Source organism: Motacilla alba, chromosome 3, assembly GCF_015832195.1.
Source record: "Motacilla alba alba isolate MOTALB_02 chromosome 3, Motacilla_alba_V1.0_pri, whole genome shotgun sequence".
NCBI lineage: Eukaryota > Metazoa > Chordata > Aves > Passeriformes > Motacillidae > Motacilla > Motacilla alba.
Window position 1 is genome coordinate 97,832,047 of NC_052018.1, and position 16,379 is coordinate 97,848,425.

General features: G+C 46.7%; 1 protein-coding gene across 7 annotated transcripts in view; it reads right to left on the reverse strand.

Moving 5' to 3' along the window:
- Positions 1-7,066: 7,066 nt before the first annotated feature.
- The window catches only part of MEIS1 (Meis homeobox 1), a 107,861-nt gene continuing 98,548 nt past the window's right edge, over positions 7,067-16,379 (reverse strand). For 5 of the 7 annotated variants that reach the window (XM_038133796.1, XM_038133793.1, XM_038133794.1 and 2 more), the window contains 3 exons: positions 12,733-12,791; positions 11,435-11,524; positions 7,067-8,621 (listed from right to left, as the gene is read on the reverse strand). In XM_038133796.1, the coding sequence (XP_037989724.1) occupies positions 8,338-8,621; positions 11,435-11,524; positions 12,733-12,791 (433 nt within the window). In that variant the 3' untranslated portion in view covers positions 7,067-8,337. Of the gene's footprint in view, positions 8,622-11,068; positions 11,165-11,434; positions 11,525-12,732; positions 12,792-16,379 lie in introns of all 7 variants that reach the window. The other 2 variants (XM_038133798.1, XM_038133799.1) reach the window with 1 other exon arrangement.

Consider the following 16,379-nt stretch of genomic DNA (forward strand, 5'->3'; position numbering starts at 1 on the left):
TTGAAGTGCGACAGACGAGTTGCCGTGCTGGGGAGGAGAACGCGAAGCGCTGCCCGCTGCTCAAGCGGCTCCTTGCGCGGCGCGCAGCACCCCGCACAGCGCGGGGAGATGCGCTCGGCCGCGGTTGGAGGAGGCGGGAGCTGTCCGTCCTGCGGGGAGAGAGAAGGCAGGAGGCTGGGGAAATGATAACTCACGATCGGCTAGAAAGGGAGGTTCTGGCTAAGGCTGAGAGAAGCGCTGGTGTTGTAAAAGATTGAGGAGGATTGTTCGCACTTCTCAACCTTATAATTTTACCCTCCGCACAAACCACGAAATTGTACGGCTCAACTCTTTCTCCTTTTTTTTTTTTTTTTTCCCTTCATTCTTCATTCTCTCTCTTTTCCTCTCTCCCGCCCGTCGCAGATCGCTGTCAGGTGGCTTTTTTCCCGGCCGTGCAAGGATCAAAGCGCCCGGGAGTAGAAGTGCCCATTGTAGGGCTGACACACGATCGCCCTGGGCAGGGGCGCGGGGGCGGCGGCGGGTGTGGGGCACCGTCGGGCGCTTCCCCTCTCAAGTGGCATTTCCCTACGGGCTTGAGAGGGTGGGGGGTTTTTGGTCCTTCTCCCCACTTCCCCCGTGGAGAGACTCGTTCGCCAGTTGTTTCACCTCGGTGCTATTCTCTGCGGGTGCTCCGGAGAGGGGGAATGCCAAGGAAAGGGGGACCTCCCTGCCTCCCGACCCCAAACTCTCCGCGCCCGGCAGCAGCTCCATTATTGCATGTCATGTTTATAACCTGGTGGAAACCAAGACTGATATTTGTGGTCGGGAGAAGATGACTTTCACCTCTCCGGATCACTCTCTTAAATAAAAAAGAATTGACCAGCTATGGGCGTAAGCATTTATCTTGAGTTTGCGGTCATTATCTTTATTATATTGCCTCGGCAATAAATAAATCTCGTAGTTACTGCCCCACAATAAAACGGTAGTATATGGGACACCTTACAATTACTTTCTTAACAATCTGCCATCTCTTCACCTCTAAATCTTCCCTGTCTGCCCGGCCCTCGCGGGTCGCTCCCGGCCCGCAGGTGCGGAGCCTCCGCGCCGCTGCCTCCGCTTGTCCCGCCCAACGTATTCCTTTCCCTTTTTCCTGATGATTCTTCCTCAAAGAGGCGCCTGTCGGCCCCCGCAGGTGCCAGTCCTGCCCGCGGGCTGCCTTCAGCCCCGAGCGCCGGGAGGGCATTCTCGGGGGGCCCCGTCTCGCGTGGGGGGGGGGGGGGGGGTAACTCGCCGTGGGATATCCTGGAGGGGATATCCCCGGGAAGGTGGTCCCTTTATGGGCATCCCCCAGTTCAGTGTCCACCTGTGGACATTCCCTGAGTGGGTCTTCCCCGTGGGCGGCCCCCAGGTAGGTGTCCCTCATGGGCAACCTCGCCTGAGCACCCCCTGCCAGCAGGTGGGACCCCAACCTTAGGGACCATCACGCTCCTACCCCGCCACCCCAGTCTTTCTACCCCCTACCCCGGCCCACGGGGATGCTTCTCTCTTGTTGGGAGCTGAACCTTGACCACCCCCTTTTCTTGCGTGAGGTTTTTTGGGGGGAGGGAGGGGCAGAGGGGCCGGGGAACAGCCCCAGAGCAAAGGCTCAGAAGAGAAGGAAAGCACTGCCGCTGCGCCAGGGAGATTTCACCACGGCTCCCTGACTCCCGCTGCCTCTCTGGTTCTTTTTTCCCCCTATTCCATAGGTAAATGTCCACGCAATAATATTTATTTACACTCAGAATGCCGCACGTATTTTTTTAAATTGTATTTTACCGGGGTGATTCCTTCTTGCTTTTAAAACAAGCGTCTTGGAAAAATATTCCCATTTGGGGCAGGAGGAAAGGAGAGGAAAAGGAGGGGTGGAAGCATTTTTATTTATACCTTTGACATTTAAAAGAGCATAATTAATTTGTCCTGCTTGCATTAACATTGTTGAGGAAGGTTTCAGAAAGCAAACCAGCAAAGGGGAGGGGGGAGGAAAGATAGAAGGTCGTCTAAAAAGCTTAGGATTTTTTTTCTCTCTTTCAGATGTGTAATCAATCATTCGAGTAGGAGGCAGCAAAATTGTAAAGATTCGATAGATTAAAATGCAAATGAAAGATAGAAAAAGAAACATTAACATGGCAATCAAAGATTTAATAATCGTAAATCACGGTGGGGTTTTTTTGTTGCAGCTGCAGTTTGTGTGTTTTTTTATGTTTTAATCATGTTCGTTCTATAAATAAATAATTTCTGAAACGAGACTAATTTTTCACTATTTTAACCGTGGGCTATGGCACTATATATATATATATATATATATATATATATATATATATATATATATATTTAATGTATGGAACTCCAGATTGCAAACTATGAGACTAGGAAAAGGAAAAAGAGAGCTAAATTGGTTTAGTTCACATTTGAAATTTTAAGTACAATACCCTTGCAGTGCCGACCGCTTCACTTTGCAATTGAAATCCTTAGAAAGTTTATTTGGAATCATGCATGTTTACATAAAAGCAGACAACCGGCGATTTTTTACAAGGCTAATGGTAGCGCCAACCCTCATTCCTGGAAGAAATATATATATGTGTGTGTGTGTGTGTGTGTGTGTGTGTGTGTGTGTGTGTGTGTATTTTTTTCCCTTTTCCCTATATATGTACGTATAGGAAAAAGAACAATAACACTTAGGCTGTATGACCTCCAAATTAAAGCGTTGCTAGATTTCCAAGGGAAGATTAAAGAGGGGTAAACCTGGGGAGAGAGCTGATCAATGCGGTGAAGGACAAGCAGGAGAGTATTTGCTCTCCCCCCTCGGTTTAGCGCGGCGCCTGAAAGGGAGGTTCCGGGACTACCTAGGATGGTTGTGGCAAAACCAGCATCCTTCTGTTCTGGCTCACACGGGCTCGGCTTTGGTACCCCCAAGTCCCGTGTTATGGGATGCACTGGCTCGTCCTCTGGTAAAATGGCTGGGAAATAATTCTTTGAACTTCTGGGCTCAGTGGATGGAGTTCATTTTGCGCCGTGCCCAGGGGAGAAAGGAGTTAATCTCTACTTCGTTGGTAATCTTTATAGAGCCGAGGGAGAGAGAAGGGAGAGGAGGAAAATCCCCCGTGGGCTGCTCCGGTTTGGGGGTTTGAGGCAGGGCTGCCGTCTCTAAAGAGCGTTCGGCAAAAGGAAACGGGTACAAAAACCAGCTAAAAGCGGAAAACGAGCCGCGTTTCTGGGACCTTCTGTACCTCGCCGAGGGGCCCATGCCCGTCCTGTTGCACCCTCCCCAGCTCACCCGGTGCGCCCGGCAGCGCTCCCCGCCGCCGGACCTTTCCCCAGGGCCGTCGCCACTCCACGCCGCGGAGACCCTGCTCATCCCCCGCGGCCGAGGGGATACTGCGGCGAAGGGCCCCCCAGGAGTCCCACCGCAGCACCCCCGCACCGCAGTCCTCCATGCGGGTATTCGGGATTTGGGGGTAGAATTGACCAATGGGGTTTTTTCCCAGCCAAATCACATTATACCCACTTTAATTTTTTTTTCCCTTGCTAGACCCCTGTTTTTTTTCCCCCACTTCCTCTCCCCGGACTGGGGGGGTCCCAGCAGGACGTCCCCGCCGGGCGCTGCACTGGCTCTGTACGCCGGCTGCCGTGGCCGCGCTCCGGGCGCTGCCAGGGACTTGTTGTCTGCCAGGCGGGGAGTGGGGCCGGGGGAGTCCAGGGCCGGGAGGGTCCGGGGGGGGGCCCGCCGCCTCCCGCAGCCCCTGACCCCGGCATGCACGGCGCGGTTCCATTGATCATCCCGGCCCGCCACCCCCTCCCTTTATGAGATAATGCAATTACAAACATCAATAAGGAGCTGCGAGGGGAATCATTATGCGGTGACAGTGATAAATGACGGTGCAGAAATAGCATGCTTTTTTTTTGCTTTTTTTTTTCCCCCCCTAACAATCCAGGGGCTTTGGGGGCTGAGCACAGTCACCAAGGTAACAGATGACATCCAAAATGGCACCAAAGGAAAAAAAATGAACAGTCTTTCTTTCGCCTTTTACTCTTTTCGCCCTGCTCTTCCAAAAGAGTTAGTTGGGGCTTTGGAAGCAGCTGCCACACAGGCATGCGGGTATTTCCACACGCATTAAAGGGACGCGGAGGGCTTGCTGGCTGTCACACATAGAGCACCAGCTCGGCCCGGGAGCTGAGCAGTCGCCTCCAGGAGGCACCGGGAGCTCCCACCCCAGGCGCGATCGTCCACGCGCCGTGCCGTGCACCGCTCGTCCCTGCCTGCGGCCGGGGACAGCCGCCTCCTCCCGGCCCGCGGGAAACGTCCGTTCCATTTTATATATGAATATAAATATAAATATAAATATAAATATGTTATCATCACGGCGGCATGGCAAGGTCAGGGGAGGAGAAAAATATTTTTCTGTTTTCCACGCAGGTTTAGGACGTGCAGAGCAAGGCCCCAGTAGCGGAAACTTTACACGCAACAGCGCCAGGAGTGGAAATGTTCACAGCGCGGCCGAAAAGCCCAAAAGTACCAGTGGCTGCGGGTGGCACGGCCGAGCCCGCAGGGCAGGCACACCCCACTCGAGTCCCTCTGTCTGGAGTGGGACTCAGTTGCCCCGCTCAGCTCGGCTAGAATTTGCTGTCCCCCCAAAAAAACCCGCTCGGGGGTGAGAGTGCCCAGACCAGACGCAGGGCGGACCCCGCGCAGCGGTGCGCTCAAACTCAGCGGTGCGCTGAGGGGTCTGGCCCCTCTCCAGCCTCTGTGAAAGGGTGGGAGGGAAGAGCGCTGCGCTCGCCTTGAGCAGCAGCGGACGCACCGCGCTCCGCGGGGCACTGCGCCCGTGGGAGGCACAAAAATAAAAGAGGGACGCGGGAAATCGGGGTCAATATAAAAAACCAACCAACCAACCAACCAAACAAACAAACAAAAAAAACCCCAAAAAAACCCCACAAAAAACCCCAAAAAACCCACCCAAAACAAACAAAAAAAACCACCAACCCAAACCAAAACCAACAAAACAGAGAGTCGCTGAAGGCTGCGCACTTTAGTCCGGCAAAGCTCAACATCCGCGGCGCTTCGCGGGCGGCCCCGAAGCCCCCGCATTCCCCCCCCGCGTCAGTCTCCCGAGCCCCCAAGAGATGGCAGTCGAAGACGGCTTTCCTCCTCCTCCTCCTCCTCCTCCTCCTCCTCCTCCTCCTCCTCCTCCTCCTCCTCCTCTTCCTCGTCCTCCTCGGCGGCGGGTAGCGGCAGGACAGCGGGGCTTCGAGCCGCGCCCGCTCCCGCACTCCCGCCCCCGCACTCCCGCCCCCGCGCAGCGCCCCGCGCAGCGCCCCGCGCAGCCCCTCGGGACGCGCAGTCTCCAGGGCCGGGGTGAGCATCGGAGGAGCAGCCGGGGCGGCCCTGCCCGGGCCTCTCCGGGCCCCCCCGGTGCGGTGAAAGGAGGGTAGCTAGGAAACAGCGAGCGGCCCGAAGGGGCGGAATTTCCAACGTGTAAAATGTTCTTAACGGAGCCATTGAGAGAGTGCAATAAGGCGTGAGGGGGAACTAATCTTCCCATTTAAATGTTTGTGGCAATTTTATCTAAATGAATTTTAATGCTAAACGAGGGATAATTCCCTATTTGTAGCCCGTTTACTTCTCTTTCCTGTGCCTCTGAAGCTGTCTAACATCATGTGACGAACAATAACAATAAAAATACTGTCAAGGCATATTCTTCATTTTGAATGTGTTATAATTACAGCTGATTAAATGTCTTGGGATGTAATCGTGGTTTTAATTTGAAATGCGCCCCTCTCCAAAAAAAAAAAAAAGGTCCCATGGAGGAAGGTCTGTGCCCCACTTCGCAGCGGCTGCGAGGAGAAGGGACGCGTGTGCCCTCGCCTGCGAGAGGGCGGTTTGTTTTTGTCTTTCAAGAAATCTTTAAAAAACTCAAAAAACCCAAACACATTAAAACAAAACAAACAAAACGAAACAAAACCGAAGAAAAAAAGAAAAAAAGTAAGCCCCGTTCATCCACGTTTTGGCAGAAAAATGTCATTACTCCGGCCTCACAAAGAAGGAGCCAGGATGTTCAGCCTCCTTGGCGGTACAGCGGCCCTTTAATAAAACGGGGGAAAAGGAGGAGAGAAAAAAAAAAAAGAATATTCAGAGTTAAAAAAAAAAAAAAAGAGTGGGAGGAAGTCCCAGCCGGGGAGGAGAGGCCCCCCTTGGTGGCCTGCTTCATTCAGAAAGGTCTGCTCTGCCTGCCTGCAGCTCTGCCTGCACCCCTGCCTGCCCCTGCCCAGCCCGGGGGTGCCCCGGGGGACACGCAGAGCAGGGGGCCCCCGGGAGTCTGCCCTGCAACACGCCCGGGACACCTCCCGCGGGGGGGTGCCGGCTGGCTTGGGAGAGGCTGAGCCGATGTTGGGGGTGTTGCATTATCTCGCCTTAATTAAGATATTTGTGTCATTTCCCCAGCCCGGGGAATCTATATTATTTCTTCTATAGCTGTGACTTGACTTAAAACAAACGAGGTCTCGCAGCCTGCACACGCTGGCTGGGGCTCTCCCGCTCACTGGCTGTGGTGCAGAAAGCACAAATGTGAGAGGAAATTGGTTAATGAGGGTCTGCACTGGCCTTGCCCGCAGAGGTCCAGCAGCACCTCATCCCCTTACAGATATGCATTGCCCAGGCAATGTTTGCCAAGTTTTATTTTCCTCCTTCCTCAATATGCTCAATTCCAGTAAGAAACTCAATAATTTGAACTGTGCATTAGACTATAATTTGGGAGGAAGAGCGGGTAACACTATTTACAGATTTCTGTCCAATAATGCCCTATGGTACTACATTTATTAAAAGGCAACAATTCCCATCTGGACAATTTACAGTGCAAGATCCAAGAAAGTTTCTTCATGCAGTGTAGCATTACTTTCACATTCTTTAAATATGAAGCTGATATTTAAATAGCAAATGATAGGTAATGTCTCCAGAGCCAGCTGAATTTTGTAGCTGCTCGGCTCTCAGCCTGGGATAGAATGGCTACAAATACTGCATGGGGACAGGAAACAAATTTTGCAAGCAGTGGAGTCACCAGGACAAAAAATAATTTGTTTTTATTTTAGATTCAGATTTCATTACTGCACTCAAACTACTACAACTGGGCTTTGAGTTATTATACAATCCAAACTGTTTCAATCAGAAACTCTAAGACTCAGTGTGCAATGATTATTATTAATAATAATTAGCTCCTTGGTTTCTTGATAGAAAAAGGCTATCAACAAGCATTTGTTTAACCACAACAAAAGTATAATTAGCTTATCCCACTTAGTAAATCTGTATGCATGCCAACTCATACCAAACTGCTACTTTTACAAAAAATTGCAATAATACAGATCATTTTTCCAGTCCTTTTTGCACAAAATTTATTTACAATGTATACATAAATGCTCCATGATGGGACTATGGAAAAAAATGCACACATGACTGATGTCTTGCCTAGAAAGAAAGTCAACATATTAAAAATAAATCTTCAGTCCATGTTTTGAGCTGCATAAAACAGGAAGTGATGTACAAGGTGGTGGTTGCTGCATGGGGACAAGGATGCTCTGATGTGACAATTAGGCTTCAAATACACTGCCTTTCCGTTTCCATGCTTCCTCCTACCAGTCTCCTTAAGACACTGCCTGCAACAGCTGATTAATCATTGTTGATGACTTCAGTTTTTCCCATCCTTCCCGATTTACATCTGTTCAGGCCAATTCAAATATGGTGAGTAAATGAATTAGACATGCAAATTCACACCCCAGGCTAGAAAGAGAGAGAGGGAGAGAGATGGGGAGAAAGGCAGAGAAAGGGAAGAAGGGGGGGGGGGGGGAAGAGAGAGAGAGAGCGCATGGCTGAAATCCTAGGATAGAAGAAAGATTCTTCTGCCTGACATAGTTATTTTAATGCTCTAAAAATCCTGCAAATAAGCCCTTTCTGTCATTTGCAGGATAAGTGTAAGGCTTCTTTTTTAATGTAAGGAGGCTTCTGGAGGAAGTGAAGAGCTATGGAAACAACACACATAGTGTGGAAAAATTTCACATTTTTTTTAAAAAATCTATAAGAAACAACGTAATATGGATAACAGTATAATAGCATTTTACAATATTTCACTCTTTGTTTTCTTAATGTCTTATATAGGTATTCAGCATGTCCCCAGAAGCTGACTTCAGTTGGTGTTTTCCTGCTTTTCACGGTCCCTGTGAAGAATTGGAACATCCCTTGGTCCAAAGTTGATGCCAAGAACTCCATAGTCATTGCAGAAAGACAATGTTTGAAATCTACCATCGGTGCAGACAACGTGTATTTCCCTTAAGCTATTGAGCATGAATGTCCATCACTTGTCCGCTCACTGCTGGCTCGCCAGTATGAAGCATTGTGGGGCTTGATGCTGACATGGGCATTCCAGGGTGGGGTGGTCCTCCATGCATCATCATCGCTGGGTGGTGAGGGTGTCCAGGAATGTAGGTATGCATGGGGGGGCCATGACGCAGCTGAGCAGGATGGGGGGGCATCTGGGGCGGCGTATAGCTTGGCTGTCCCATATTCATACCCATTGGACTACCCCGAGACACATAATCCCCTGGCATACTTTGCAGCCCTGCAAAGGGAGAGAAAGAGGTGGCGGTGAGTGGTGGAGACCGGCTGTGGCATCGGCTGCGAAGCTGCTCCGCTGGGGCACGGGGAGGCTGGGCTCCAGCCCGAGGCGGGATGCGGAGACGTGGGCGCACGAGTGCCGTTGCCTCTGTGGAGCTGGGAGTCTGTGTCTGGGCTCACAGTGATGGCAACAGGAATGGCCCCCAGGTCAAAAAGAACCCCCAAGAACATCCTCCCCCTCCCAAATACAGAGTTTTTGGAGACAAAACAGCTTTCTGCTTTTATGGTTAGGAATATATGCAATGAAGATGTTCCTGATCTGGAAGCATGCCAGAGGCGGCGCTGGGCTCTCAGGTGGGCTCCATTCCCCACGGCCTTACTCCAGCCACCTGCCTTCACCTCCCCACTTGTAAAAGCACACTGGGAATACAAGGCAGAGAATCTGCAGCAGCTAACGAGGAACTTCGGAGAAGCGATGGGTTAAATAGGTGTCAAGGTTTATCAACAGCTATTTATTTAGTTCTTGAGCCTGATCTCTTGGAATCTGTCCCAAATATTTGTGCCATTCAGAGAGATGCAATCCAGTAAGGACATACATCACTGAACAAAGGCCTCATATGAAGCTGAAATTGATAGGATTACTAAATATGATTGCTAAATCAAACTCGTATTTTTAGACACATTAAAAATATATACATAATTGATAACAGTTATCAATTATTTCTTTACTCCCTGATCACTTCTGGCTGCAAAAAAATCAGACGCCCAACTCAGTCAAACCTTTCAGTGGGTTTGGAAGAACAATAAGAAAAAAATTGGACCTAAAACAATAAAACCTCCTGCTTTCTGTGGGCCTCTGCCTTCTGCTTGGATTGCTGTAGCTGATGGGAACTGACAGGTGTATTGTTTCGGAGAGCTATAAGCTCCATAATCATCAAGGGTGAAAGGCATACGCTATTGCTAAGTAGGTTCAATTGGCTTTAGTTCTAAGTAAGAGCGCGCTGTGAATGCGCCGAACACCTTGGAATCAGGTCTCAAGGCTCTAGCAATGAATAGCTGCTTAATCTAGCCTAAAGGAACAGTTTTGAACTAATGAAAATTGCTTATAAAATATACTGTACTCACAGCTCTTTAATCAAAAAAGATGATAATATTTTTTGTAATAACCTATTAATTTAATTGGTCACGAAGCATAAAATACATCATTTAAATTTAATTGACCCAGAAACTAAGAAACAATATTTAAATTAACTAAGCTAGAAATTTTCATGATGAGGTAATAAGGCTATTGCATTCCCAAGCTCAGAGGAATGTTTTCACAGCTAATTGTTAAAACTTAGTTTTGACTTGGGATCGGAGAAGACTACTACGAAATACACTCACCCTGGGTAACTTCAAACCCTATGTTAATATAGGCCGGGGGCACAAAAAAGATGCTGAAATAACTCTTTTAACTCCAGAAAAAGAGCAAGAGAAACAGAATAAGGCACCATTTAAACATGCTACCAAGTGTCTTGGTGTTTCAAACCACTTAACTATTAAGAAAAAAACAACACAAAACCCAAAAATTTGTATAATGCATTTTCCCCTAGAAAAAGACAAGAGGGAAAAAAAAAACTGGGACAGTTTTTCTAGGCTTCTTTTGCAAGGTCTGCCACTGAAGATTGCATTAATGATCTCTATTTTTGTATACTGAATAAGTCAAATCCATTTGTCACACTGCAAGTGATGGCATACTTAATTTGGATATAGTCAATTAGCCTGGGCTAAGCTCCATAGCCTGCTGCGCACACCTCTATTTTGTATTCTCTCTTTTTCCTTTGCCACACGTAATCCCATTACGACGGACAGACAAAGAGAAATAAACTTGAAAAAAAAAAAAGAAAAAAAATCAAAGTTTCATCCATTGCTTTCCAAAATGCAACTAAGTGAAGCTGCTGGGTTTTGCTTGTTTTTTTTTTCCTACCCCATGAGAAGTCTCTGTTTGGCTTTTTTGGTGTCTTGCAGGTTAGCGGGAGAAATGTAACTCATGCATCAACTGTGGTTAGACAGATTTATGACACTTTGGGGACATGCTCTTTCCTCTCCCTGTGCTGCTGCAGACCGCTTACATTTTGCAAATCAGTCTGTTGCCAAGACGACGGGCTCCCCCACCTCCCTGGCTGCTCCTTGTTTTGTCATGTGCTCGGGGATGGATAATAGCATCAATGTATGGCGGTGTCGATGTACGGCAGTGTCAATGTATGGTGCGCGCGCGCGCGTGGGGGTTTGGGAGCTTGGAAAGCTTGAGCTGAACCAGAGGGAGAGAAAACCCAAAGGAACCCAGGCATAGGATGGATGGATGGAAAGGAAGGAAGAAGCATGAGGCTATGGGCAGGGAGAACATAGGGAAATGCAAGAAGACAAATATCCCTCAGACAAAGTGAGAACAAAGACCTCATTTGTACTTACTTCCCCCTGGCTTTGCCATTGGTTACCTAGGTGAAGGTTACATGTAGTGCCACTGCCCCTCCATGCCCATATTCATGCCCATTCCACTCATAGGTCCTAGAGGGAGATAAAAATCCAAGAATTTGCCAGAAAATGAGCAAAGTCAACAGATAGTGCCAAAAGCCCCTTTCCAAAACACAGCACGGCAGAGGGACCAGGACCACTCGAGCAAGGAGATGCCTGGTTTCCCTCAGTGGTGTGGAAGGCAGGCAGAAGACAGGTGAGGCAAGCAGGCAGCGGGGATGGCGGCAGAGGGTGGAGGTGTGTTTTCCTGTGGTGGTGCATTTGAGGCCACCCGTGAGTGGGAGATGGTGCCCGGGGGCTTACCTGGTGCTCGGATGCCCATGTGCTGCTGGCCGTCCATCACAAAACCTCCCATTGGCTGCCCATCAGGGTTATAGGGTGTTCCTTGACTTACTGCAAAGGTGCAGAACATTTCTTTTTAGCAACAGCCAATATGGTCACTTCTCATGGCACCGGGGCACAATCCCCCCACCCATGGGCTATTGATGCTGGCTCTAAAAAGAGGGAAAAACATCTGCTGCGTGAATTTAGCTGTTGGACTAACAGGCGTACTTGGTTTTGGCCTGATTTTCTTCCGTAAGTTTGGAAATGAAGTTAGCAAACTGAAATCTTGAGACATGAGGAGCCCTGGCTCCAGCTGTTGCTGCTGCTGACGTCAATGCAAAAACCTGTATAGGAGCTGGATTTTATGGCTGGAATAGTCACACTGAAATCTCAGTGTGTTAAATTACACCCTTGTGCCTTCAAAGGGCAGGACCTGAACACGTCCATGCCAGATATTTATGTCTAATGACAAATAATCAAATGTACTTGAAAAGGAAGTGTGGCCCAAAGGCATCTTGGACAACGACAGATTTGAAGAGTTTGGCAGGGAGACTCAGAAAACAAAACCAACTGGGAGTAATGGGCTATGATAATCCTTGATGGTGAATACCCACAGAGAGCTGCGAGACAAGACCCCAAATAGAACCAACGTGTGGAAACTTAAAGTCTTTTTAAAAAATAGAAATAAATACCCTCAAAGTAAACAGCAAATGCTCAGCAATCCCAAAAGAAGAGGCAAGGGACAAAAGAACCCTATACAAGTACCACTACGTGAACTGGAGGTTTTCACTGTACGTTAAAAGCTGGCTTCAGAAGTAAGCTGGTTTGGGTTATTAAAGCACATCAAGCTCTACCTCATTGAATGTCTTTGAACTTTACTGAGTCCCATAAGTGATTCTGACCCCTTTGCCCTTTTGACAGGTAATAAAGTTTACAGCAATTCCACACCAAGCCATGCACCAGGGAGTGGTCACAGGAGCAGAAAGAGCTGGGAAGGAAAACTCCAAACAATGACTAAAGAAATACAAGAATAATTTGGATCGTGTTCAGAAAGTCCGGTCATGGAACAGAACATTTTAGTTTCCCTTTTTGAATTTTCAATGCCTTTTTTCCAAAATTATTAGAGTCATAATGAAAGAAAGTTGGTTGTATTTTAATTGTCAGTCACTCCCAGCATTCATTGCTCATTTATTTACCAGGTACTGGACCTCCTGGTGAATGGCTAGAGGATGGTTTTTGCCTGTGTGGCTTGAATACAGTTACTGCTGGGGACTTGCCTGCTCGATTGGACTGGTCTATCATGGGCTGAACTATTCTTCTTCTAGCATTAATAAACCTGCAAGAAAAAAGAGGAAAGCAAATGGTTAGGGAAGGGATGTCTTCCACCCACCCCCAAGCCCTTTTGCCCTACTGTGGTGCTCTCCAGCAGGCTGCATGGGGATGCAAATACTGCTAAACCTCTAACCCAGATGACCTTTAAGAGCACAACCTTGGGGTTTCCAAGCTGATTTATGTTTGCCTGCTTTTTAACACAGTCAGACACTTCCATTTCATCTTTTCATGGGGGAATTAGCTGAGTTTTCAGGAAACAATGCCAGCAACACTCTTCTCAATACAGAATGGGGCACCAAAAAACCAAAAATGTGTGAAGTCGGTAAGATGCTTGTGAGGGCATCTGCTACCTCCCCCCTCATTAGTGTCATTTCTGCCTTATGTCCTTTGACTTATTTTTCCAATTCTTTTCTTTATCAAAACCTGTCCCTACCTCTTGCAAACCTAATTCCCTTTTAATGCCCACTATTAAGATAATGAACTGTGATGGCAGAACCCCATCAAATGAGGGAACGTCTGGACTTTTATCACCACTAAGTCACACTGCTGGGGCCTTCAGAGCCATGCATTCCTCCTAGCCATTTCTTGGTGGGCTTTTTCCCCCCTCCCTCTCTTTATGCAAAGTCTGAGGGGGTCAAGGCGAGGTCATAGCTTTACAGTAATTGAATTTATAATCCTGTTTTCTCCAGCTAGGCCTGACCATTTACAGCAAACATCTTGTTAAACTGTAATTACTGGACTACTGAAAATTCCCCCCCAAACAATGAAAAGAAGATCTTTGGAAATAACAAAAAAAGGAGGTACAGTCATTTTTAAAAATAGCTATCTGCAGCCCACTCTGTGTTTTTGTAGCTCTTCACCTCAGTTAGTCCTGCAATGCTTATTTAGAAATATTCAAAATAATCTGGAGCAAAACAGAAGAAGGAGATAGATCACAAGTACCCTGGTCTCCTCATGGTGCTGAAATCAGGAGGCTGGGAACCATGGCTGGGAACCTGTCTGAATAAAGACCACTTGAAGAGTCTCTCTTGAGGTTTCATTCAGCAGAAAGTTTACTTAAAATCCATTTGGAAAAAAATCTACATTGAGACTTAGTCATGGCAAAGCTGCATAACCAGACTGTGTGCTCTTTGTGAGAGAGAAAAAGAATAATAAAAATATGTATGCCACAATATTTACTAGTAAAGGAAGAAGTGTGAGTGTGGGCTAAATCACAGCACACTTGTAAAATGGAACAGGAAAGTCCTCAAGGGAATACTTGATGCTTGTTTTCACTGCCATTGCTTGGGGTGGCTTAGCAGGAGCTCTTCTACCACAGAGATAAAGCCACCAGGATCTTTCCACGGGAATCAGCTCTGCCCACCCATTCACCTTCACCAGAGGAGAGAAGAATAGCAAACCACTGCCCCATGCTGTTCCTTTTGCCTTCACCAAAGACCAGCACAGTGACTTCAGACTCCTCCTATCTTCCATTCCCCACTGACACCCATTACCCAAACTCCTGCAAAAATTAATCAAGATGTTGAGTCTTTATCAAACCTGTCTTGAGGAAACGGGCTCAAAGGCACCAAACCCAGGTGCCAGTCTGTAAACCTTACACCTGAACTAGGTCATGTTTTGTCAGCAACAGTATTGGATCAATTTTTTCTACACATTTCCAATAACACCCCCTCTCGACTCCAGCAAACAGTGTTGCAAATCAGTTTATCATTATCTTGTACAAACCATGAAAATTAGAATCATGTGAGCAGAAGGTTAGACTAATTCTCCTTTCTCATTATAAGCACAGGTGTAGCACAAACACCATGTGAAAAAAGCAATTAAAGAAAACCTGTTTTTTTTCCCCCATTAGCTGCCTTAGCTCCATGACCAATTAGAAAATTGTTTAATATCTGTAATCTGCATTTGCAGAAAGCAATTTTCACAGTAACTCTTCAAAGTAAAACAACATCACAAAACCCTAGTGCCTCAGCCATTTATTTTTGTAAGTCTGGCAAGGCTCTTGCTGTGTTTTCTCCATCCTTCTCCAGCCCCACTGCTAGGACCTGGTAGTGTGGCAGGAGGTGAGAGGTAGCTGTGAGAGTTACTAGTCACTGAAATAACTTTTACCCCAAATAAATGCTGAGCAACATTAGGCATGTACAACCTCAACTTCATGACTTTTTCTTCTTCTCCTCCAAACTACAAGCACTTTTAAGATGGAAGGGTGCCTCAAAATAATAAACTGTACAATATATAATGTTGTTCATATACTAATATACTAGAATAAACTATATATCTAGAGTTTACCAATAATTACCCACTAGATGTGCCTATGGTAAAACATAATCTCACCTGTTTGCCCCACGCTATGGTTCGGGATATCTGCTTTAAGAACATTTTACACACAGGTACTTAACAGTTATCTTCTTCCTACGCATTCATGTAAGTATTTTCTATAAGTAGCAATTCTGCCAAACAGCTCAGTGTTTGGATGTCTTTGGGGGAATTCAGACACAAGAACATTTTCCTTCTGGGCAAAGTAATAAAATGACATTCTTGCTCCTCCCACTAGAAGTCAAATGGAGGTCAGCTCCCCATCCTTGTATCTGTTTAAATAAACTGGTCCAGCTGTTTGTTTCCAGGATGCCCTTTAACCTTCTGTCCCATCCTCCCTGCCTTTGTAACACAACGCTTTACTTTGCATTATAGTAGACTCCAAACCACTGAGCATTTAAAAAAAAAAAAAAAGGAAAAAGAAAAAAGCATTCACTTTCAAGTTTCTTCCTGCATCCCAAACCTAGAATTTGTAAGAACCTATCAGATTAAAACAATTAACATAGCTTGCCTTGAGAGAGCACAATACAGGCTGTGATGTTTATAAATCACATTTGAGAACCTCTTGCAAGCAAAACTGCAAATTAGCTGTTGCTGCAGAACTATACGGGCACGTGGTTAATTTCTTCATACTCTCATTTTTTTTCTTTGAGAGAACGGCCAGGATCTTTTGATCACTCTTTGAATTTCCACTCTTTGAATTTTGAACATCAGCAAAAACAGTGGAACAGAAAAGCTAACAGGAATAATCTCCCTTCCCCTTTTGCCAAATGTTCATATTCACCTATCTTCAGAGAAAGAAACTCTAAATCACTCTAATCTTTAAAACTTCAGAGAAATCAGGACCTAAAAAAGATATTTGCATACTAACTACTACTGAGATGGGGTATTATCAAAATACAATTTAGCATAAAACTTAAGACAGATGTATAGCCTTACTCCTGTGAGTAAAGAGACAATCAGGCTCAAAGGCTTGCATAAAATATTTTTCCCCACACCAGTATTATGTGCTGTGGTATCTTTGCTCTGATGAGGAAGGGGATTTTTTAGTTTGAGTTTTTTACCTCAAAAGGGTTGGATCAATAGTGGCACAACAACATAATATCCCTCAGTGTACAAGTTGCACTCAGTGAAGTGATGCCTTGGGCTGCCTTTTTGTTTTCCTTCCTCCTTTTTTTTAGAGAATTTTTTCTTTTCTTGTGTTGTTTTGTTTTGTAAAGGGAAGGATCTGGCATGGAGAAAACATTTGAACAGTTGGGCAAACACAGAAGCTTGA